We start from the raw sequence: 21,811 nt of genomic DNA on the forward strand, positions 1-21,811 counted from the left end.
CTTATTAAAGGCTCAACATCACAAGGACGATGATGACAATGAAAATGGGATAACAATGAAAGGCTTTGAATGATCACAAAGAGCAGCTCTTAATAACATGATTGCAAGAAATGAGATATGTATAGGCACTAAACCTTGACAATTGATATAGCCAAATTAGGGACCATGAGGCATTAGCACATCTCCCCATGCCTATTACAACCATTGTCAGACTTTTATGAATGCTCCAAAGTGGTAGTATGGCCATTCGAGGATGTAAGCATGATATAGTGTATTTATGCGCAACATATTGAAACATCTTTATTTAAGAGATTGCTACTAGTAAGGTCGATATTGATGTTGGTTTCTAGCACTTTGGGATGCATGGATGGCACCACCACCGGATGAGCTACTACGGGGACTTCTTTCAGCACGAGATGATGAGCGATCACGATCCCTGGATTCATGTCGTGAGTCATATCGAGAAGAATCATGGTGTCTGGAAGATTCATGCCGAGATCTTCTATCGTCACCTCGAGATCTTCGATCATCGTATCGCCTATCATCGCTTCTTCGTTCATCACTGCGTCGATCATCTCGTCTGCTATCGCTTCGCCGATCATCACCTCCTCCTCTTCTGTTGTCGTCACCATAATCACGTCTATCATGATGGTCCATATCGTCTCGATAATCGCTATCCTCATCGCCGTGATGGTGACTACCGCTGCTGCTACCATTGCCACTACCTCCCATGCCGAAACCACCCGTATTACGACCATAAAAAGCGGATGGCGTCATACCATAATTACCACCATAACCTCCATACATGGCGGCAGCACCGTACATGTTTGTTGGTCCAAATCCATAACCAGGACGTCCACCAGGGAAAGCTGCTGCACCTGCATATCGTGTGTTGGGAACATAGCCTCGACTACCAGCTGCTGCCAATGGATTATTCATCATGTTTTGTCGCATTTGCTTTGATTTTGGCATGGCCTTTTTCACCTCGATCTATAAAATCAAAAGATGAGTGATATGCCTGTGCATGATGATAACCTCGTATACGCACCGTTTTGCCCTTGATGGCAAGATTAGGCTCGAGCAATGCTTCTTCTACACCCTTGCTATCCTCAAACGTGATGAAACCAAATCCGCGTGGTCGTCCTGTTTCTCGATCTGTCATCAAGGTGGCATCCATGACTTTACCAAACTGCGTGAAAAACTCGCGGAATTCTTCTTCATCCACGTCAGGGGAAATACCACCCACAAAGATTTTTTCAGTCTTGTCTTGCTCTTCACGAGGAATTGCACGCTTGGGATCAATCTGATTGTATTTATCATGTAAACTATCAGCTCTATCGATATACGCTAAACATGTAGCTCTTACTCGTTTTCCATCCAAATAATGATCCTCGTTTACAATCTTGTCGATGGTTGCTGGGTCTGCCATTGTAAGGAAACCAAAACCACGAGAGCGACCTGTCGCTGGATCACGCATCACTACACAGTCCATCACCTCGCCAAATTGACTAAAATATTCCTTGAGTGATTCTACCAATTATCTAATATGAGCCTTATTGCTATCTCCTTTGTCATATCACAAATCGAAATGGGAATCCAAAACATAAAGTCGTATGATGGATAATATGAAAATAGGTCGCTTACCATCGGTCGTCTCCCAATTGAGTCCTCCGATAAACATCTTTCTGTATTATATCAAATCATGCCATATACAAGAAATGAAAAAGAGAAATCGATTAACATATCTGTTCACCTAAACAAGAGATTCTCCTAGCAAACTCTATGGAACATGATGCTCTATCTGCATTGGATATCTACATCTTGTTTCCAACCACACTCTCATCTCCCAACCACCCATCCATTTCCATGCTCTTCCACCACTCCTTTTTGCAAACACATTCCCATTGCACTATACTAATTCACGACCACCACCACACTTACCCTTCATCTTGATTTGCTGCACTTGCCACGGATGGGGGTCCTTCGTCCACATTTTGCTGTTGTTGTTGCTGTTGTTGCTGTTGTGGTTGTTGTGTGGGTGATGGTTGCTGTTGACGGAATTGACGTTGCATCATTTGTTGAAGTTGATAAGGATTCATCATCATTTGCTGAAGAGCTTGTTGATACATGGCAAATTGATATGGATTTGGCTGGAATTGGCCCCAATTATTCATCATTGCTTGTTGTTGCTGCTGCTGTTGAAGTGCTTTGAGCATTTGCTGCTGCGGATTATTATCACCAGAAGCGTCGCCGCCCTCGTCATCAGCTGCTGATCCGGCCTGCATGCCAGCACCTTGGCCTGAAACATTGTGATCGGAAGAGTCCATCATACCCATATTGCTTGCTGCTGTGTCCGCTTGACCCTGTGGATCGCTGCCTTGCATGTCCATGTGGGACCCATCTTGGGGCTCATCTCCGGAAAGTGCGTCTTTGTAGTCGGCATAGATATCAGTATTGCCATAAGCATCATCCTTTGCGGTGTTGTACACGTTGTAAAGTTCGTCGTCAAAGTCGTCAGCCATGTTTTTTTGTGTGGAGAGCGTGAGAATAGGAAAGAAAGAAAAAATGGGGTTTGTGGAGAAAGAGTGTATGCGTGTGTGTGTGAGATTTATTGAGGGTGCGTGAATGTAAATCAGAAACCTCTATTCACAGCCAAAAGCAGTCAACAAATTCGGTCTTTTCCAGCGTCGCGTCGCCCTCTTTCTCTCTCGCCCTCTTTTTTTTCTTTTTCTTTTACCCACTACACCCCTTCATAATATATTAAGCATGACCAGTCAAAAGCGAAAGGTAGCTATCTACCCTATACACGGATACAACACGATCATACTGAATCTTACGCAAGACATTTATATCATCTTTTGTATAGCTCCTCGAGACCTATCGTGCCCTAGCAGAAAACTACACCACGTTGGCCAATATACTGGAAGCGTCTCCTGATCTTGCCCTCACTACAACTACCGATATCCCAACCACATCTTCTTCTTCCTCCATTGCCAAACCCAAGAGGAAAAAGGCCAAGACCAAGCAACAGAATTCAAACAAGCCCAAAAGACCCTCATCCGCGTACATCTTTTTTACACAAGCTCAAACCGAAGCCGTGAAAGAAGAGCTAGGAGAGAGTTGTTCAATGAGAATGGTTTTCACGGAGTTGGCAAAGAGATGGAAGGAATTAAGTCCCAAGCAAAAAGAGGTAAGATGATAGGGTGTTGTGTGAAAAGACATGTGTTGATTGTTTTGGGATAGCCCTATAACCGTATGGCCCGTGAAAGCAGTCAGCAATACATGAGAGAACTCGACGAATACTCGCAGCACATAGACGATGATGAAATTGATGAGCTTGAGCATGATGAAAGTTCACAACAGGATACCAAGGCAACGGGAATGAAGGGCAAGGATACGACAAGGAAACCAATGGCTACGACGACCCGGGGACGTACGAACATAATTGAAGATTCAAGTGATGAAGAAACGACCGATTTGTCAGATTTATCGGATTGAATGCATTAGATTAGATACCATGGTCAAAGAAATACTAATGATCTACAATCCCAAAGTGATGATTGGCTGGATGATATGGATGCATGACCTCGCACAAAGAACCATGCTTGACAACCCAACCTCGGATCCATGCGCTTGATGCGTTTGTGTTACAATTGGATGACAGCACGCGTGTATGTAGACATTGGTTGAACTGTATTATTTAAAAAAAGAAAGCTATTTGGCAACATTTAATAAGCTGAGGGAATTGGGTTGTACTACTACTACCAGGTCAATGCTGTTGCTGTGGGTAGGTGGATGGTGGTGGTGGTGCGTGTGTGTGCGGACTATCGGTCAACAAAGGTTTCATGTTGCACATCAAGAAAAAAGCAGCCTATTTTCCTCCCTTTTCTTCTTCACTTGTTTCAGTCATTGTCCATTGCTCTCAAATGCCCTCTCATATACTCACTTTTTTGGGCCTGGAGTCAACCGACACGTCTGCAAATGTTCTTCAAGAAGGCCACAACTTGCAACCTAACCTCGACTGGCAAAATGTAGCCATTGCATCAAGCTTCATAGTGTTGAATGGTAAGACTTCCCACCCCCCCCTTGAATGGAACGAATCTTGAGAGCTAACCTCCTGTTGCCAGGTGTCATGTCACTTATCCTTGGGTTACGGTTGGAGAAATCGCTGATAGTGGCATCCATTCGTTGCCTTGTCCAGTTGACAGTGATGGTACGTTGATGATGGTGAGCGTGATGTAGAGCATAGTACTCATGATGTTATACCATGCAGGGCTATATTCTCGAAGATGTATTCAAGGCACGTCACCCAGCGATCATCATGTTGATGGTGTGTAAGTATCCTGAAACAATCACAGCATCATTTTCCAGATTAGGAAGCTAATTGGGATCGTAAAAGGTATCTTGATTCTGTTGGGAGCTTACGAGACAGTATACAACAAATGCAGGCTATCATTCCCTGGCATGGTAAGTTTTCAATGCTTGTTTCATTCATGGCATGATCTATACTCATCATCAATGATAGTTCATGGCAGTTTTACTCTCTACGGCATTTTCGACGCTTTTGATCGGCATCATTGGCACTCGCTATACCCTGGAGCAGGATCCCTTTTGGATACCCGAGACTTTTATCCCTACCATGGGAATGCTTCTTGGCAACATGATGAGCGGCATGGCTGTGGCTCTTAGCAGCGTCTTGACGAGCGTTGGCACTGGAAAGGAGCAAATCGAAACATACTTGGCATTTGGAGCAAGTCGCTGGGAAGCAGGACAATCCATCACAGTGGAAGCTGTACGATTAGCCATGTTACCAACCATTAACCAGATGTCGGTCATTGGGTATGTCTATCTATCGTCGTGTATAGGATTGCCAAGTTACTAAAATACCACGTGTACTACTAGATTGATCTCGATCCCTGGAATGATGACTGGTCAGATCTTGGGTGGTGCCCCAATCATGGGAGCGGTGCGATATCAGCAAATCATCATGTTCCTTATTTCTGCTAGTACTGCATTGGGTGTCTTGATGGCAGTGGTGGTAAGCTTTATTTGGATTCTTACTACGTACATGATGAGATACTAAAACAAGGTGATTGATAGGCATGTGTCAGAATTATGATTGACAACAAGCATCGATTACGACCTGAAAAGATCATCCATGGCAAATCAAATGTGTTGAAAGATCTGAGGAATCTTATCGTGTCCTTCGGCGGATCATTGGCTCAATTGGTGTGTTGTATCCGAAAACACGAGGAAGACGATAATGACAGTGTTGAAGAACGCCGGCCACTCCTCGATTAAACCCCACTATGACTATATATCCCCAACTTTCATCATTCGCATATCATCCTGCATTAGACCTTTAGATCCAATAAAAGCATATTCTCCATTATCCTATATCAATATAAAAAAGGCAACTTTTTCCTTGTCTTCCCACATCGATAGCAGCATTGTCTAAGAACGTGCGTGTGAGCAACCAAAAGGGTATCGGAGTTATCCAGTGTATGTGTGTGCGCTTTTTGGGTTGTCTTCTTTTTCTTTCCAGACGCGCCCAAACAGACACCTTTGGTTTTCTTTTCCTTTTCTTACCACCCCCCGCTTCTTCCTTTTGCCCTTTTGCCTTCCAATGTCCAATAATCGTTGACACATTTCTTTTGGCATTCCATTCAACAACTCTCAGACAAACCAACTTCAGCCTTTCCACACCGTTTTGATAATGAAATTTATGTCTAAACAAGGATGCAAGCCAGTCCAGTTTCTCCTCCAGACGTAAAACCCAATACAAAGCAGCAGCAAAAGCGGCGCAGAAGAAGACGTCAGCATCGCAAAAAGAAAAAACAAGAAGGGTTAGTTCCTAAGAAACCAACCCATCTCGACCTTACCGATTTGACAAGGTATGATGGCATTTATCCTATAAACTCGTTATCAAAGTTTAACGCATCCATTCTATACATAGCGAGGCATCAGCATTAGAACGACAATTGGGAGAGCTACAAGCCCAGTTGAAAATCAACCATGCCAACATGCCAGGAAAAGAACAAGGTCGTCGTGCCAATGCCATAGCAGCAGAACAAATTACAGCCACCGAAGATGAAATCGATTACGTTCGCAAGAGGTAAGTAACATGATTATCCAAATAGATGAAAAAGACTCATCATGGGATGTGATGTAACAGCCTCAAATCCATCTATGGTCGCATCCTGACAGAAGATATCACCTATGCTGCATCTCATCACATTGAAGACAAATTATGGCGCTACATTTGCTACCCCAACATTGAAGAAGTTCGCAGCAAATTACGCAAGGTATGACAAGGGGATGATAGGGTTGAGGGATGACTTTTGCTCACTGCTGCTGCTGCTGCTGCGGTAGTTGAATGGTGGAACAGATCAAGCGACTCGTGACCGATTACAAAAACAACTCTTGAAACGTATCGACAGCAATTACAAGTTTTATCGAGAACTCAACACCAAAATCAAGGCGGATCATCATGTCGACCTCAAAACAATTGGAATCGGTAAGAGCATTATACGTCTCCTTCATTATTCATGGGATGCTAATAGCCATTGCCATAGACTTGTTTCGTCAAACAGGGGACGACCAAATTGCCATCATCCTTCAATCCAACTACATTTGTATGGGCGACATTGCTCGATATCGTGCCTCCGCTGTGGATAAGCAATCAAGTGGAGAACAATGGAAGCTTGCCAAGGAATGTTATCAGAAAGCAGCCGAGGTCTATCGCTTTAGTGGCAAGCCCTATTCCCAAATGGCACTCGTATCCATCTCCAATGGCAGTGTAATCGATGTTGTATGGTACTATTGTATGAGGTAAGACACCCACAAGCAGCAGCTTCATGGCATGGATGACAAAAGCTAACTCATCTATGTTTCTAGTTTGGCCATGAAACACCCATCCACAGTAGGCCGAGACAACCTACGTGCCTTTTATTCCAAGATTCGCTTTTCAACTCAAAAGGAACCTGATGTCAAGAGTGGTACGAAGCTCATATCACACTTTGTTGAGTCATTTCTCCAATTGCATCGACAAGTCATGTTTGGTGGTGAAGAATTGAGGTATATATGAGTGCTATTTTTGAATACAATGAAAATCTAAACAATGATCTTTGTAATAGCTCGTTGAACGTGCCAGCTTCGTTACTTGACACTGTCATTTCCAATGTGATTACTACTGCCACAGCCGAAGATGAATCATCCGATGACATTCCCAAAGTGATCACCTCCACACTTCACGTGTTGAAAAACATGCTTACCCGTACCACTGTCATTCTTGTTATCACCATTTGGCATCTTGGAGAACGAATGAAAAACAAAGGTAATGATGAAGACATCAAAGTAAAGCATGTGCGTGGGACCTTATGTATCATTGGATTAGGCAACGCATCACAATGGCCGCAGCTTCAATCAGCCCAAATGCGTATCTTGGAATATGGATTTAAGATTTTCACGGATCTTTTGAAAGCGGTCGAATCAGCCAGCAATGCCAAGGACAAGATGACCGAGGAAAAATACAATCGATTGAGTTACATGGTGGATTATGCGTTATTATCAGGGCTCTCCATCTGGTGCACGTTCCTTGCCAACAACATGCATGTGATTTCCCAATATTGCACGAGTACTGATATGCGTGGTGCACGCGATAATGAACGCCGTACATTGGTGAAAGCGATCCAAGCCTTTTCTTCTTGTCTTATTGCCCATCCCATGTTCCCTGATCCTGTCATGCACGTATTGCCGCCAACCTATCCAATTTCTGAAGATCTCACTTTACTTGGTGTGGTCCCTTTTGCTCGATTCCATGGCACAGTGGATTACTTTAAAGAAGTGGATTACAGTGAAGCGGATGAAGCAAGTGTGGATGCAAGACGTAATATTCGTTGGGGTCGTGTACGTGAATTGATACGCAAGATTGCAGAGTCTACGGTAAGCTAATGCGTGTGGATGTGTATGTGAAGAAGAAGCTAACCCATCTTTTTCTTCATAGGCATTTGATTTTGTGCAATACAACAAGAATGAGCAAAAGTATACTGTGCTCGATGAAAATGCAAAGGTAACGTTTTATTGGGGCGTTCAAAGGAATGCATTTTACTAACATTGGAATTTTTGCAGCGTCAACAACAGAATCGATTCATGAAGGCTTTGGCGACACAACGTCTGATGGAACAAGTATCATCTTTGGAAAAGAATGTGAATCGCATGCACATGTCAGCTGGACTTCCACCTAGTGGCAAACCAGAAGTATACACGGTCGTGTTGGATGTCACTGCCTTCTTGGATGGTCTCAGTAAAGTGAAAAAGTGGGCCAATCAAACACTCAACCCCAACAATCGTACCCAAGGCAGTATTCTCGAAGTCATTGTTCCTCTCGAAAGTAAGCTGTCAATGATCCACCATTGTGTAGTTCCATGAACTCAATCTTTCTTCTCTTGCCCTTTAGCCATCGATGCCTTGGATTTCCACAAGAAAGGATCATCTCATATGAATATGCAGGCTCGTGAGTCGATTCGCTACATTGATCAACATTTGGCCGAGGAGAAGCCCACCAATGCATCGTATATGCGTACACAAAAATTGAGCGAGCAATTGAGCGATTGGAGCCAAGCTGAGAATTATTGGATTGGAGAAGAATCTCGTGCCAACATTGTCGACACGCTATTATCAGATGATGAGGATGAAGAGCAATCTCCCAACCCACCTGATGATGAAGAAGGTGCAAGCTCTGATGCCGAATCAGTTGCCAGTGAAGAATTGTTCAAGTCTCGACGACGACGTGGTGGTGATCATGATGAAGATGAAAGTTCTGATGAAGAAGAAGGGAGCTCTGATGAAGAAGAAGATGACAGCGAGGATGAAAGTAGCCAAGATGAGGATGAGGAGGATGCCGAAGAAGATCAACCCATTGAGTTCAATCAAGTACCACGAGCCTATATCCCCATTATCAGCTGCATGCTCTATTATCTCAAGGAACATTTGGTGCTAGTGACCAATGATGAAAACTTGGCATGGTGGGCTGAGATGTTTGGTGATCCCGAGACAGGACGACGTCTCTGTGTCAAAACGGTGGATGAATGGGATCAAAGTGTCCGTAACATGAGTTTCGGCAAAGCATATACACATTCTTGGAAAAAGAGATAGATCTTTTTATTTGAACAAGGCGAAATGTATTTAAGCCTTCTTCAAGGCAGCAGCGACAGTAGAGTTGACAGCAACGCGACGCTAAAGAAAGAGAATAATCATCATCAATGATCCATCCCAATTCAAATAAACAATTTATATATGTATATTTTACCTTGTTCTTGAGCTTTTGAACCTTGAAACGATCAAAGTCGGACAAGTTGGCACGAACTTGGCGTTGAGCAAGCTTTTGAGCCCAAGCAGACTTGGCCCAGGTGTTAAGAGTGTCGTTCTTCTCGAGGCACTTCTTGACAGTGCTTTGACCAGCGTTACGGGGAAGACCCTTGACAACGAGGTTGGTGAGAGTCAAGTGACGGAGAGTCCAGGCTTGACGGGCAACACCAGTGGTGGGACCATCAATGAGGACCTATAGTAGTTACATTAATGAATACATGTCGTTTTGGTGCTGCTTGTTGCTAGGTGTATGTATGTATGTATATGTCGTGCGTATCGATCGGATTGTACTTACACGCTTGTGGTCGACAATGTCAATAATGACAGCCAACTTGTTGTTGTTGAGGAGGACGACACGGCCAACTTCGACTTGACGCTTGAAAGAACCTTGCTGTAATGGGGCCATTGAGAATGGGAAGAAAAATTGGCAGGTGAGTATCCATCTTGTCCATCAATCCATCCATCCATTCTTTTACAATAACATTCATCCATCCCTCATTGCGCTATCCTTCACTTATCCACCTCCCTTCACCATCCATAACTTGTACTTACCACCATGGTGTATGACAACTAGAAAAGGGAGGTCGCCTGGGTTCACATCCTCTCAGCTCTTTTACCGGACAGCTTCCAATTGGCTGATTTTGCCTCAGCTCTTTTTCTTGTTCCCGTGCCTGGGTTCACGCATGAACATTGGATCCTTTCTCGTTGTAATCTCATTCATTCAAAACTTGATATCTACTTCCACATGAAATGTGTTCACACAGAGCCCCCTTCGATATACGTAGATCTTAGACAAAGGATTATCACTCATTTTATTCTCTATAATAAACTTCCTAGCTCATTGATTCCAACCATTGCCCACCAAGTCTTCTATCCAATCCAAAAAGTCATTTACAATCGATATGTATGTATGTACGTGAGCAAAAGACGCTTTATTAAAGATGAAAGGAAGAATGAAGTTGTTTAGTTCATGGCCTGAACGAGCTTGTTGATGTGCTCTTCACGGTTGCCATAGTCACCGCCCTCGATGAAGTGGTTGAACTTGCGGGTGTGCCACATGTTGTTGGGGTTGGAGAGCTTGAAGGGCCACAAGAAGTTGTTGGCTTCCTTGAAGTGGGGACCAACGGTAGCGATCTCGTGGATCAAATCCTCAACACAGATGATGTTGTACTTGCCAAGAGCAGCCTTGATAACGGCGTTATCGTGGATGGGGATACGTTGGCCGTTGACCTTGGCGTAGCCACGCTTGTAGATGACTTCACGGATGGTCTTCAAGTTGGGGTAACCGTAGGTGACATAGGGTTGGATCAATTGAAGCATCTCGCTGGTAGCCTTGTTGAGACGGATGAAGACACCGTTGTTGATTTGCAAAAGACGGAACAATTGCATAACCTTGCGAGGCTTGGGAGGAATGTTGTTGATACCACGGATACGGACAACAAAGACAAGCTTGGGTTGAGCAGGGACATAGTAGTTGCCGTTGGCCTTGGCTTGACGACGAAGAGCAATCTCCTTACGTTCAGTAGCCTCATACTCCTTGGCATACTTGCGAGCACGCTCAAAGATCTCACGGCGGTTGGCACGTTGGGCCTATTAACAACCAAAGAGATGAGGTTAGATGACATGATCCCAACAACATCAACAATATCATTGTGTGCACACGCATGTGAATCCGCCACATTTTGCTTCAGCCCCGAAAGATGGTTAACGTTTGACAGCATCGCTTTCATCGCTAGTCGTTTGGGTTTGACCCCGGATATCATCACATTGCAATTCAAGAGAGTACACGCACACGCACACATGCACACAATGATACTTGTAATATCCCCCATTACTTGCCTTCTTGAGCTCAACCTTCTTGGCGGCAGCAGCTTCAGCAGCCTTGGCATCAGCCTTGTTCTTCTTGAGAAGAGTCTCAGGGACCTGAACGTCCTTGACAGTGGGAACGGAGCTATAAGAATTCGTTAGTAGCTGATACGTTGATAGGATCAAAGAAGAAAAAAGCCATAAAACGCGCATTCAAGGCCCATTGTACGACATTGGGATCAACACGTCAAGTAGCAATCGCACCCCCATTTTCGTTGAATGTTGCAATGGTCGACACAATGAACCGAATGTACGTTTGAAAACGATAAAGGCAAAGAGGAAAAGAGTGGTTGACAGGTAGACGAGCTACTTACTAGGCGACCATGACCGAACTGGGAAAAAAGAGGAGGAACTCACTCACGAAAAACTCTTCCGCTACAATAAAATTTTCGCTTTCGCAGTCGCAGTATCGGCAAATCAACTCTTCAGGCTGCTGCTTTATTAACGCCGATAGACACACCCACACATCCATATCACTTAGATATATAACATTGGCAAAAGATCATATCATTCATAAAAAAATAACTCAATTCTCGAGGAAACCATTATAGATCATGAGGTTTGGCGTATCACGTGGGATGTTTGTAAGCATGTTGCGAGTAGCAGTTTTGAGGATCTTGTCCTTGATGACCTTGGGTGAGACATCATCGTCTTCTTCCATGCTCAAAAAGTACGCAGCGAGACCAGCGACATGGGGAGATGCCATGGATGTGCCTAAATGCAACAAACAAGTTATATATTATACAAGGGGTTCAGGGTCATGGTATCGTACCTGAGATGGTGTTTGTGCCATAGTTGCCATTATTCCATACAGACATGATATCTTGGCCAGGAGCAAATACATCAACGCAAGGGCCATAGTTTGAAAAGTAAGCACGTTGATCACGTAGATTGGTTGCACCCACAGTGATAGCTTGTTCTGCAGCGGCGGGTGAATATTGACAGGCATCACGACCATCATTGCCGGCAGCTACTGCAAATACAACACCACTTTCCACAGCCTTCAATTTCATGATGCAATGTTAGTAGTGTTAATAAAATATGGATTCTATAATAAGACACATACACTATTGACAGCTTGATCCAATGCACGTGATTTGCCACCACCAAGACTCATGTTGGCAACGGCACCTTTATAGCGAGCACCTTTCTTTTTAGCTTCTTCTCGATCAGCACGGCTCTTTTCAATGACCCAGTTGATGCCTGCAAGTACATCTGAATTGCTACCGGAACCTTGAGCACTGAGAACCTTAACAGCAACCGGCATAGCTTGTTTGGCAACACCAAAGCGACGACCTGCAATGGTACCTGCACAATGTGACCCATGACCATTTCCATCTGTGTCACCATCACTTGCAAAAGTGGCACCCCAAGAGGCTCGACCTTCGAAATCAACATGATTGATGTTTATACCGGTATCAACAACAAACACATTGATACCATCACCGCCATTTTCATCATGTGGGTACTTGTTAAATGTCCACAACGAAATACCACGTCGATGCGAAATACGTGCCAATCCCCAAGGAGCATTGCGTTGAAGCTCAGAGGCATACACCATCGAATCATGTTCCACGTAGGCTACTTCAGGTGAGCTGCGTATTTGTTGAATCATGGTGGGTGAGAAGCGACCTGCATATCCCTTCCATCCATTTTGATGATACGTTTGGCGGATGCCCATTTCCATGGCATCAAGCTCGTCGTCATGGCTACGCTTTTTCTTGCTGAAGTTTGTTACCCGGTGGCAGTGTGCATGAACATCCACATGGTCTTTCAGCACGATGATGTAGGAATCCTTGATGATCTCGGTATCAGAAGAACGATACAAGGGTGCAAGGAAGCGGTCATAGCTATTATCGTCACCACCAATACCACGCCATGGATCAAAGAATGTTGCTGGGATCGAGGCTGCAGCTGCTACAGTCGTACTAGCAGCTAAAACAAGAACGGATGAAGCAAAGATGGATATTTTAACCATTTTGTTTTAGAACAAGCGAAAGAGAAAATGAGGTAAAGATGAGCGCCCTTTATATAGGTTGCTTCTTTCATTCCAGAACAAGATCCATTCACTTCTACTAGTGTTTCATGTTGTCTTGAAACATCAGGGTCAACAACCATGGTTACGGTTTTCAGGTGACAGGCTCTTCTTCTACTACAACCTTTCATTGTCGCAAATATCGAAAAGAGTATATACACCATATGCCCAGCTCAATGCTCCTTCAAGATTAAGAGTGCCATTATAAAAGAAGGAATTGGTAACATACAACCCCTCACATTACCTGTCAAAGATACGCGATCAACGTCGGATGATGATCATGTGTGTGGGAAAATAAGATGAATACAATGGTGGCATGGCTAACATGTAGCAAAATGAATTATACAAGAAGGGTATACGTAAATAAGGCCTGCTTTCGCTTGTGGTAAGTGATCTTTAGGTTATCTGCTGTTCCCAGCGCTCGCTCTTACATCACTTTTTCTTGTTTTGCTGCTTGAGCCCTTTGACAAACACATCCGTCTCCTCCATACCCATCTATTTGGCATGGTATCGATGATTTAATGCCACCCCCCCAAAAAAAAAGAGTTTCCGATTCTTTTGCTTGGGCTATGTAATGCTGTCCACTTCTTGTAAACGTAGGAAGTATGCATCAGCTCGCTACTCAAAGACACACCAACACAAGCTATGGGGAAAATGATAACAATGCGTACTCCACAAAGGATCCATCATTGAATGGGATCAAATGCCACAAAGACAACGATGAACACAAATAGTAAAGCAACAAAGAGCTGCCATGATTACACGACAAAGACCAATGCATGACCATCCAATCCATGGGACTCTCAAGACCCGTCTTCTTGACATGTGCGATAAAGCAAAGACATGTTGCGTGACAACATCGTTATTTGCAGTTGGCAACGGGCATGGGAACCATCCACACAAGAAAAGGATGCCGTGATTGGTCAACATCTTGGAATACTAGGTCGAAAGACCTGCTACGTCAACAACCGATACATAGATCCCTTTTGCAGGTGACATAAATGGACATTGTTTTCATTATTGAGCATTGGATGCAAGTAGCTGCAAGCGTTTTTTATTGTTTATCGATCCAGCCTTATTGTGTTGTTGTCTTATTGACTGGAACAAGCCAAGTATCATTATTATTATTGTCATCAGCAGGTGTGCTGCCATGAATGAAATATGCAACATTACATGTGCATGTGTGGTGATGTTCCAATGATGATGCCCATAGTGGTATCCAACCAAAAGTCAGTGCGCAGCCATAATGGTAATGGTGATGGAGGTGGTGACTATGATGTTGGTGATGACTCGGGCAAGATGAAAATCGGACTGGGTGGATAGCCACATTCGTTGTTGCTGCGAGACAGAAATTAGGTGCATGCGTTGCATGCGTCTTTATGTGCACATGACTTGTTTGCGCTGCATCATGCTGCTGCTGCTGCTGCTGCTGGAAGAGGAACCTAGACCATCACCAACTTTTTTGCATGGTCCGTTCATCGGGATATCCTTTTTTGCTCGATAAGGTTTCACAAGCTGAGCCTTATTATTTCATGGTCTCGCTTGGTTGCACACACACACACACACACACACACACACGCATTTTGATTATGCTCAACACGCACACACACTCACACTACGATGATGTATCACACAACGGCAACCTTTAATCCGAATTACAGAATTGATTGTTGAGAAATGGGTGGGGGGATTAAGCTTGTATGGTGATGATGAAATGTTGCCATCATCCACCTCGATACCGCTGCGTGTATGTGTCAAAGATGATTGGTGGTGATAGTAAGCTTATGCCTCAAGCCCGACTTGGTATCGATGGAGACATGTCCTTTGATGGTCCATTCATATAGTATATGATAAGCGATATGGAAAGATAAATAGACCAAGTTCATGACATATTACCCAAGGGTGTCATCATTGTTGAAAGAACAAGGGAAAAGAAAGACATCCTTTCGGAGCAACAATGTAGTTCATGCAATAAGCATCGTCCTTTACACTTCACTTTACCGAAAATCTTATCTCCAACACTATGCCTGCCGTCATTGGAATAGCTTGGACAGTGTATGGCATCGTCACTGCAGTACGTCTTTATTGTTCATTCCATTCCTTCAATGGGCGACTAACAACTTTGGCATTACTGTAGAGCCTCTTCTTTTTCAGCGTTGGATTCACACGCTACTACCAGCACAAACGAGAATCAGAACCATTCGCAACCATCGTCACCATTCTGGCGTTGACCTTGGTGCTTGCAACGTTAGCACTTGTGCCAATCGATATCTTCCTTGTATCGTCGACTGTGGACTCTGATACGGGCATGAAGAAGTCTTGGGCTGATCCTGATACTATCTTTTGGATGACGCTCACCGTGCAGATCGTTTATTATGGTACGTAAACGAGCATAGTGTGTGTGTGTATGTGTGGTTTCATGTACTAATTTGATATAGTGTGCTATGGCATGATTGCATTGTTCATCTTTTTCCTTATCCCATTTGCTTACTTTTACTACGAGGAATATGACGAGGAACAAACACGACAGCAACGAGCAAGCAGTGCACTACGATATACGTCATTCTTCATTGTTATCTCGGTCCTATTGTTCTTGTTTGGATTATTCGTCAAGCCAAGTCATCGACCACCCAAACTTGATCTAGATTGGTTGGAAAAGCTATTGACAGAAAGCAGTAAGTGCATTGTATCATCTATATCCGGATTGATGTTCATTATTGGGGTGCCATAGATGGAGAAAAGTCACTTTCCTTCTTGGTTGCCTGCCTATTCTTTCTCGGGATGGTGGTCTTTGTTGTTTACACGGTGAGTCAATGTGATATGTGTGGGTGGGACAGCATCAAAATGATCGCCTGTACCAGGCAAACCCCAATTTCTTTGTGCAAGTATTGACACGATTCGGCGAAAACTTTGTGATCTTTTAGGCACCTGGGTTATCTATTTTACCATTCAACTTGATCAAAGGACGTCGTCGCATTGAAGCTGAGACCGAAGATGTGGATAATAGCCTGGCAGTGAACCGTGAACGCCAACGAGAGATTCAAGCTCATTACGCAGGGACCAACAAGCCGATCAGTAGCCGTGACCAGCGTGAACTCGACAATCTGGATGATGAAGAAAGGTACTGTGCAACCAACGCGATGGCTTTATACTTGTGTGACACTCATGTGGCACGTACCATCTCCATGTGTATCCTTTTAGGATTTTGACACGACGTATGCGAACCATTCAAGAAGATCAAGCAAGCATTTTTCATCGTATCCTACGAGCACTAAGGCCATTCGAGGTATGGATAAGGGTACATGCAATGTAACAAGTGGGGGATGATTAACAACATGCTGCAACCTTTTTTGTTCTTGTTGTTGCTTAGGTGATAATTGGATTGTTATTGCTCGTATTGACACTGGTCCTGGTGGCTTCGATTTTCTTGACCATGTGAGTAAAAAAGGATGTGGAGTTATTGAAGCACAAAGAAAACTAAATTGATTTGCATGCAATGATATGCAAGTGTGGACAAGATTACTTATTCCGTATGCGGCAACAAGTGTGGATACATTATCAGCCATCCGGATCTGTTCAACCCGATCAACTTTATTTTGGTGGAGCTTGCAAAGGTGTTTCCGCTTGATTATGTTTTCATGGTGCTTGTGGTCGTGTATTTCTTTATGGCGACCATGTCGGGTATCATCACAATTGGCGTCCGATTCTTGTGGGTTGCACTGTTCCGTATTCGCAAAGGTGCAACCATGCCACAGGGCTTGCTTTTCGCATCGGTGTTGCTCATGTTGGCTCTACTTGCGCTCAACTATTCTCTCACAGCTGTGGTTGCGCCTGGTTATGCTCATTTTGGAAGTCAAGTTTATGTAAGTGAATTTGATGAATGTCATGAGACTATTTAGAATATGCGCTGACATGATTGCTGCAGTGTAATTATACGGAAGGAGGTCAGCGGGATTGCAGCGAACATACGGAGAAAATCGTGCCGTGCGATATTTATGCACCAACTGGTAAGCAGAGAGAGTGAAAAATAAAGTTGACGATGGGAGATGTGTATTTGAAGCTGCAATGCAAAGATCCAACTAACGACATTAACTCTTATAGAAATTTGCACGCCGACGATTGCATCCACTTTGATTGATCGGATCACGGTCAACACGCCGTTCTTTGGTATCGTCTTTTACTACTCACAGTGGGCGTTTGTGGTGATCTTTGTACTCGGATTCATCGTGGCACTCTTCCGACAACCACGCGACAATGCTGATGTCGATTCAGAAGACGTGGAGCAAGAAGAACAAGGCTTATTGGAACGCAACGCAAGACATCATTATGGAGGAGCCAACACTAGCACCAACAACACATGATCACACCCACACACCCACACGTTCACACATACACCACATATACATTTAATGACATAGTATATCACGCACGTACATACACCCACACAATCAGCGAATAATAATTACGGATCTCACGTCATGCGTTTGTTGCATTTTGAGCTGGTCAAAAGTAGTGATGGCTGGGTCTGTGTACATGCAGAGTAGGTTCCTTTTCGGAAGCAAGTGCCGCACATTGCCAAGCAAACAACTATGCCCGCTACTCTCTTTTTAACAACGATGCAATCTACGCATGCATATCACGATGCTGAAATGGTATATGTGCGAGTAGAGTAATGCGCACAGATAACAAATCATTGGAGAGCCTTGCTGGTAGCACAACGTCTTGCTTGGGGGGGATACATGGATTAAAGTGAGTGATTGGGGTAGCACCCGTATGTGTGTGTGTGTGTGCTATATATGCGAGTGCATGCACTACGATCGTCTCTAATAGCAAATGATGGTACGACGCATGCTCGAAACCAAAGATGGTAAAACACATGAAAAAAAAACTAGAATATATGCACGTCCAGCTCACAGCTTTGTTCTCGTCGGCCCGCACCTTCCAAAAATACATATAAAGAGAAAGTCACCTTGCAGCACTCACCCATTCTCCTCTCTCTCTCTCTCTCTCTTTCTTTCTTCATTACTTTGAACAATCAATCAATTCTTCTCTTCACTTTACGAAATCAACATGGATCACTATTTTGCATCACCCAGCTTATCACCACCTTGGCTCCAATCCCGAAAGCGTCGTCATTATTTGGAAAGTGACAGTGACGATGAAGAAGAAGATCAAGTTGACCACAAGCTGCATCATCAACAACAGTTACAGCAAGCACCAGCATGCTTTGGGGCACCAGCATCACCTGTTGAGCAATCGCATCATCATCATCATCAACTCCATTACCCATATCAGCAACAGCTACCGCACCCGATCCTTACAAGTAATGGTGGCTACCACATGAATCCCATTATTGATTTCAGCGGGTTCTCGTATGGTGCATTGTTCAGTCCTGTTTTATTCCCGCCGGCACCACCACCATTGCCTGTGATAAGCAGCAGCAGCACTACAACCAATAACAGCACTGCAAGTGCAAACACTATGATGCCCCCATCACCACCTACTACGGTGTCTTATGTACCATCTTCTTTGCCTTCCGCAGCAACATCGCTTCAAACCAATGTTGGTGATGCAAGCGAATCACCTTCATTATCCACCATGGATACTCGTTCACCATCTCCATTGTCGTCATCTTCAGCTGCTGCTGCTGTTGCTGCTACTGCTGCTGCTGCTGCAATCGATGGATCTGAACCCATTTTTCAAGCCAAGCCATCAACAACAGCACCATCATCACCAGCAGCAAAGCCTACAACACGGCGAAAAACTACCAAATCCAAACGAAGCAAAACATCATCATCCAACAAGGAGCGCAAACACGCAGGTCGTAGGGTATCACCGGAATCTCCTGATGACACTGAACAACGTATATTCAAATGCACTGAGCCTACATGTGGCAAGTTGTTCAAACGATCTGAACATGTCAAACGCCATTATCGATCGATACACTCCAAGGAAAAACGTAAGTTGCACAATGAAATGGGATGGATTAGAGGATGGGACACCATGTCATGTGGCCAAAAACCAGGTTGAGACTTACATGCATCGTATTTCATTCTTAGCCTATGAATGTCCATACAGCACATGTCTTAAACGATTTTCACGATCGGATAACCTTAGCCAACACATTCGAATCCACCGACAGCAAGTACCCAAGGATGCTATGTACAAACAAGTCCCAAGGACGACCGACGACGCAACCAGCACCACTACTTCATCTCAACGATAATAAGGGTGGATGATGACATACAACACAACAACCATATATGCCGTTCCTTTTTCCTTTTTCTTTGTCTCTTGCCCATTATGCTTCGCCAGTATACTCTTCTTCAAGTGCTTTCTATATCGCGTGTACAGAATAACAACCGTACCTTCCTAATTGTATAGTGAATCTACATCTTCATCAATGACGATAAAACGATGCATGCATCTTTTTCTCCTCTTTTCTTTGTTGACTCTGAAATCTTGCATACATGTTGTTAGCTGTAATGGTGGTGTGGTTGTCGTTTGCTGCAATGGTGATCAATTTATCTTTCTTAATCAGTAGCAGCGACGACACGATGCACCTATCATTCCTTGCCAGAGTGAAAACCGGTGGTGCACTTTAATGAAGATCGTACATAGACAAGATGATCACGACGATATGTGCCTTTATTATCATTCACATGATCCCTTTTAAGAATGGGTTACAAGTTGCCTTTGCAATATTTATCAAGCATCCTATTTACAACGGCTGGTCATATGGGTACATGGCTCGTTTTTAGAGAGATCTGTACAACCAGGATCAATTCAAACAATGAAAACAGGAAATCATGGGAACTTTAGTAACCATGGACGACGCGACATGTAATGCCATCATAGGCTGACCATGTCAGACGTAATTTCATCATGGCAGAGAAAATGAAATTAGTCGTTGGTGATGAAAAGCAATCATCCAATAGCGGTTCTCAAACTAAGATTCTTGTGGTGGTGCCTGTTTCCATGGCAACAAGATCCTGTTAGGCTATGCTCGAAAGGCGCACAGTATCCAAAATTGAATGACGTTGTTTAGTGGAAAGTACAGTAGCAGGATCAACAAGGCTTTAGTTGTTTGTATTTTATTCTCGGCACATCAAGGGCACGTTGTCTTACCTATACACCACTTGGGAGACCTACTATATTGCATTAATCTAAAGGTCTACATTGTGCGCTGAAGATCCCTATTAAGAGTATCCTCCGACATACAGGGCCATAACGACGATAATGCAAGCCTTGCTCTTGTGAGGCACAAGAAAGTTTACTACCTGGCAGCTTACACTCACAGCTATGATTACAGATTCAAGCGTCGTGTATAAAGTGGATCATTTTAGACCTTCTTCTTTGTATCATCAAGTTCCACGTACTCGATTGCCTTATGGCTGTCATTGTTCGGATAAAGCTACTACCGGAGATAGGGGTACGTGAGACAAGACGATCCTCATGCGTCAATTGAAAGACGTTTATGACGTGTAAAGTACACCGAAATACGTAATCCAATACTTGGAACAAGAAAAAAAGCACTTTCGCCCATGCTACAAATCCATAGTACTGCATATGGTATGCTAAATGGCATCGCTCACAATGATCCAAGAGAAAGATGCATGGTTTGTTGGGTGCCGGCATTGATCATAAAAGCGGTGTGCTATTACTTGCAGCACCACGAGCAACGTGAGGACATAAAAATGCACTTTCCTTTTCTGGTATGATGTGCGTGTCAAGCTATGTTATCATGCGCCCCCCCCTATTATCCTTCATTTAGGATTTCTTTCCTCGTGTTCCAATGTTCAGATCCAACAACAGCTGAAAAGAACAAGATAGGGCAATGGCCAAGAATAGCATGCAGGAGAAAGTTACAAGCACACAGAGACTGTGTACGAATAATGCATGAGGCGTTAGTAGAAGCAAACATGTAAGCATAAAACTTAGTTTGCTGCATACTCTCGAACATGTAGCTATCAGTCAAAGTGACATGTAATATGATGCCAAATGTAGTATACGATCTATGATCCCCGCACAAGGTGTGGTTTATTTAAGCGAGGTAGCAAGGAAAAAGCAAGGAAGCGAGAAAAGGGGAAATGGACAAGGTTGTTTGATTATGCATCTAGCGACATGTTTATCGTTTCCATAGTAACGTTGTGCTGTCAATTGTTGGTGTTTTCTTGTTGACAGGTTGGATGGTGTGAGTTTAATAATGATGATGATAGTATGATAGGATGTAATCGATATGTGTGTGGAAGGGGATGATGGCCAAAAGCAGTTAAACTTTGGATAAGGTGAGGCGCGTGTGGGGCAATGGGGTTATTTCGGGTAAAGGCTGATGGGCGTGTGTACTGCTGGCTGCTGCTGTATGAATGCCGGGGATGAATAAGTTTAACCAAGCCCGCCTTTTGCTACATTACTTCCCTCTCTCTCTCTCTCTCTCTCTTTTACTTTCCCCTTATTTGTACACGCTCTCGAACAGACATTACTGCACCAGGAATATCCTCTTTCTCTCTCTCTCCCTTTGCTTTCCTCATTCACTCACAT

General features: G+C 43.8%; 9 protein-coding genes across 9 annotated transcripts; 5 read left to right on the top strand and 4 right to left on the bottom strand.

Moving 5' to 3' along the window:
- Positions 1 to 1,937: 1,937 nt before the first annotated feature.
- On the bottom strand, positions 1,938 to 2,522 carry O0I10_002914 (uncharacterized protein; the record flags this gene model as incomplete). The annotated part of the gene is made up of 1 exon (XM_058482990.1): positions 1,938 to 2,522. One exon carries the CDS (start codon positions 2,520 to 2,522, stop codon positions 1,938 to 1,940), a length of 585 nt encoding a protein of 194 aa, XP_058346079.1.
- Positions 2,523 to 2,766: 244 nt separating this feature from the next.
- Positions 2,767 to 3,498, top strand: O0I10_002915 (uncharacterized protein; the record flags this gene model as incomplete). Its single annotated transcript, XM_058482991.1, has 3 exons — positions 2,767 to 2,787; positions 2,867 to 3,190; positions 3,244 to 3,498. The coding sequence occupies 3 exons, from the start codon at positions 2,767 to 2,769 to the stop codon at positions 3,496 to 3,498; spliced, it is 600 nt and encodes a 199-aa protein (XP_058346080.1).
- Positions 3,499 to 3,926: 428 nt separating this feature from the next.
- On the top strand, positions 3,927 to 5,301 carry O0I10_002916 (uncharacterized protein; the record flags this gene model as incomplete). The annotated part of the gene is made up of 7 exons (XM_058482992.1): positions 3,927 to 4,065; positions 4,128 to 4,213; positions 4,274 to 4,334; positions 4,400 to 4,467; positions 4,526 to 4,839; positions 4,903 to 5,038; positions 5,101 to 5,301. 7 exons carry the CDS (start codon positions 3,927 to 3,929, stop codon positions 5,299 to 5,301), a joined length of 1,005 nt encoding a protein of 334 aa, XP_058346081.1.
- Positions 5,302 to 5,739: 438 nt separating this feature from the next.
- Positions 5,740 to 9,156, top strand: O0I10_002917 (uncharacterized protein; the record flags this gene model as incomplete). Its single annotated transcript, XM_058482993.1, has 11 exons — positions 5,740 to 5,894; positions 5,957 to 6,115; positions 6,176 to 6,305; positions 6,373 to 6,517; positions 6,576 to 6,831; positions 6,898 to 7,077; positions 7,137 to 7,336; positions 7,397 to 7,944; positions 8,006 to 8,071; positions 8,131 to 8,392; positions 8,459 to 9,156. The coding sequence occupies 11 exons, from the start codon at positions 5,740 to 5,742 to the stop codon at positions 9,154 to 9,156; spliced, it is 2,799 nt and encodes a 932-aa protein (XP_058346082.1).
- A 30-nt stretch (positions 9,157 to 9,186) lies between these two features.
- On the bottom strand, positions 9,187 to 9,775 carry O0I10_002918 (uncharacterized protein; the record flags this gene model as incomplete). The annotated part of the gene is made up of 3 exons (XM_058482994.1): positions 9,187 to 9,237; positions 9,311 to 9,562; positions 9,665 to 9,775. 3 exons carry the CDS (start codon positions 9,773 to 9,775, stop codon positions 9,187 to 9,189), a joined length of 414 nt encoding a protein of 137 aa, XP_058346083.1.
- A 557-nt stretch (positions 9,776 to 10,332) lies between these two features.
- On the bottom strand, positions 10,333 to 11,560 carry O0I10_002919 (uncharacterized protein; the record flags this gene model as incomplete). Its single annotated transcript, XM_058482995.1, has 3 exons — positions 10,333 to 10,959; positions 11,209 to 11,320; positions 11,550 to 11,560. 3 exons carry the CDS (start codon positions 11,558 to 11,560, stop codon positions 10,333 to 10,335), a joined length of 750 nt encoding a protein of 249 aa, XP_058346084.1.
- Positions 11,561 to 11,761: 201 nt separating this feature from the next.
- On the bottom strand, positions 11,762 to 13,213 carry O0I10_002920 (uncharacterized protein; the record flags this gene model as incomplete). Its single annotated transcript, XM_058482996.1, has 3 exons — positions 11,762 to 11,949; positions 12,008 to 12,236; positions 12,302 to 13,213. 3 exons carry the CDS (start codon positions 13,211 to 13,213, stop codon positions 11,762 to 11,764), a joined length of 1,329 nt encoding a protein of 442 aa, XP_058346085.1.
- Positions 13,214 to 15,293: 2,080 nt separating this feature from the next.
- On the top strand, positions 15,294 to 17,631 carry O0I10_002921 (uncharacterized protein; the record flags this gene model as incomplete). The annotated part of the gene is made up of 10 exons (XM_058482997.1): positions 15,294 to 15,344; positions 15,408 to 15,648; positions 15,709 to 15,945; positions 16,002 to 16,075; positions 16,195 to 16,391; positions 16,472 to 16,556; positions 16,641 to 16,705; positions 16,779 to 17,133; positions 17,196 to 17,277; positions 17,372 to 17,631. The coding sequence occupies 10 exons, from the start codon at positions 15,294 to 15,296 to the stop codon at positions 17,629 to 17,631; spliced, it is 1,647 nt and encodes a 548-aa protein (XP_058346086.1).
- Positions 17,632 to 18,340: 709 nt separating this feature from the next.
- O0I10_002922 (uncharacterized protein) lies at positions 18,341 to 19,496 on the top strand (the record flags this gene model as incomplete). The annotated part of the gene is made up of 2 exons (XM_058482998.1): positions 18,341 to 19,229; positions 19,330 to 19,496. 2 exons carry the CDS (start codon positions 18,341 to 18,343, stop codon positions 19,494 to 19,496), a joined length of 1,056 nt encoding a protein of 351 aa, XP_058346087.1.
- Positions 19,497 to 21,811: the final 2,315 nt, after the last annotated feature.

The sequence above is a fragment of the Lichtheimia ornata genome (assembly GCF_029851405.1).
Source record: "Lichtheimia ornata isolate CBS 291.66 chromosome Unknown scaffold00009, whole genome shotgun sequence".
Lineage (NCBI taxonomy): Eukaryota > Fungi > Mucoromycota > Mucoromycetes > Mucorales > Lichtheimiaceae > Lichtheimia > Lichtheimia ornata.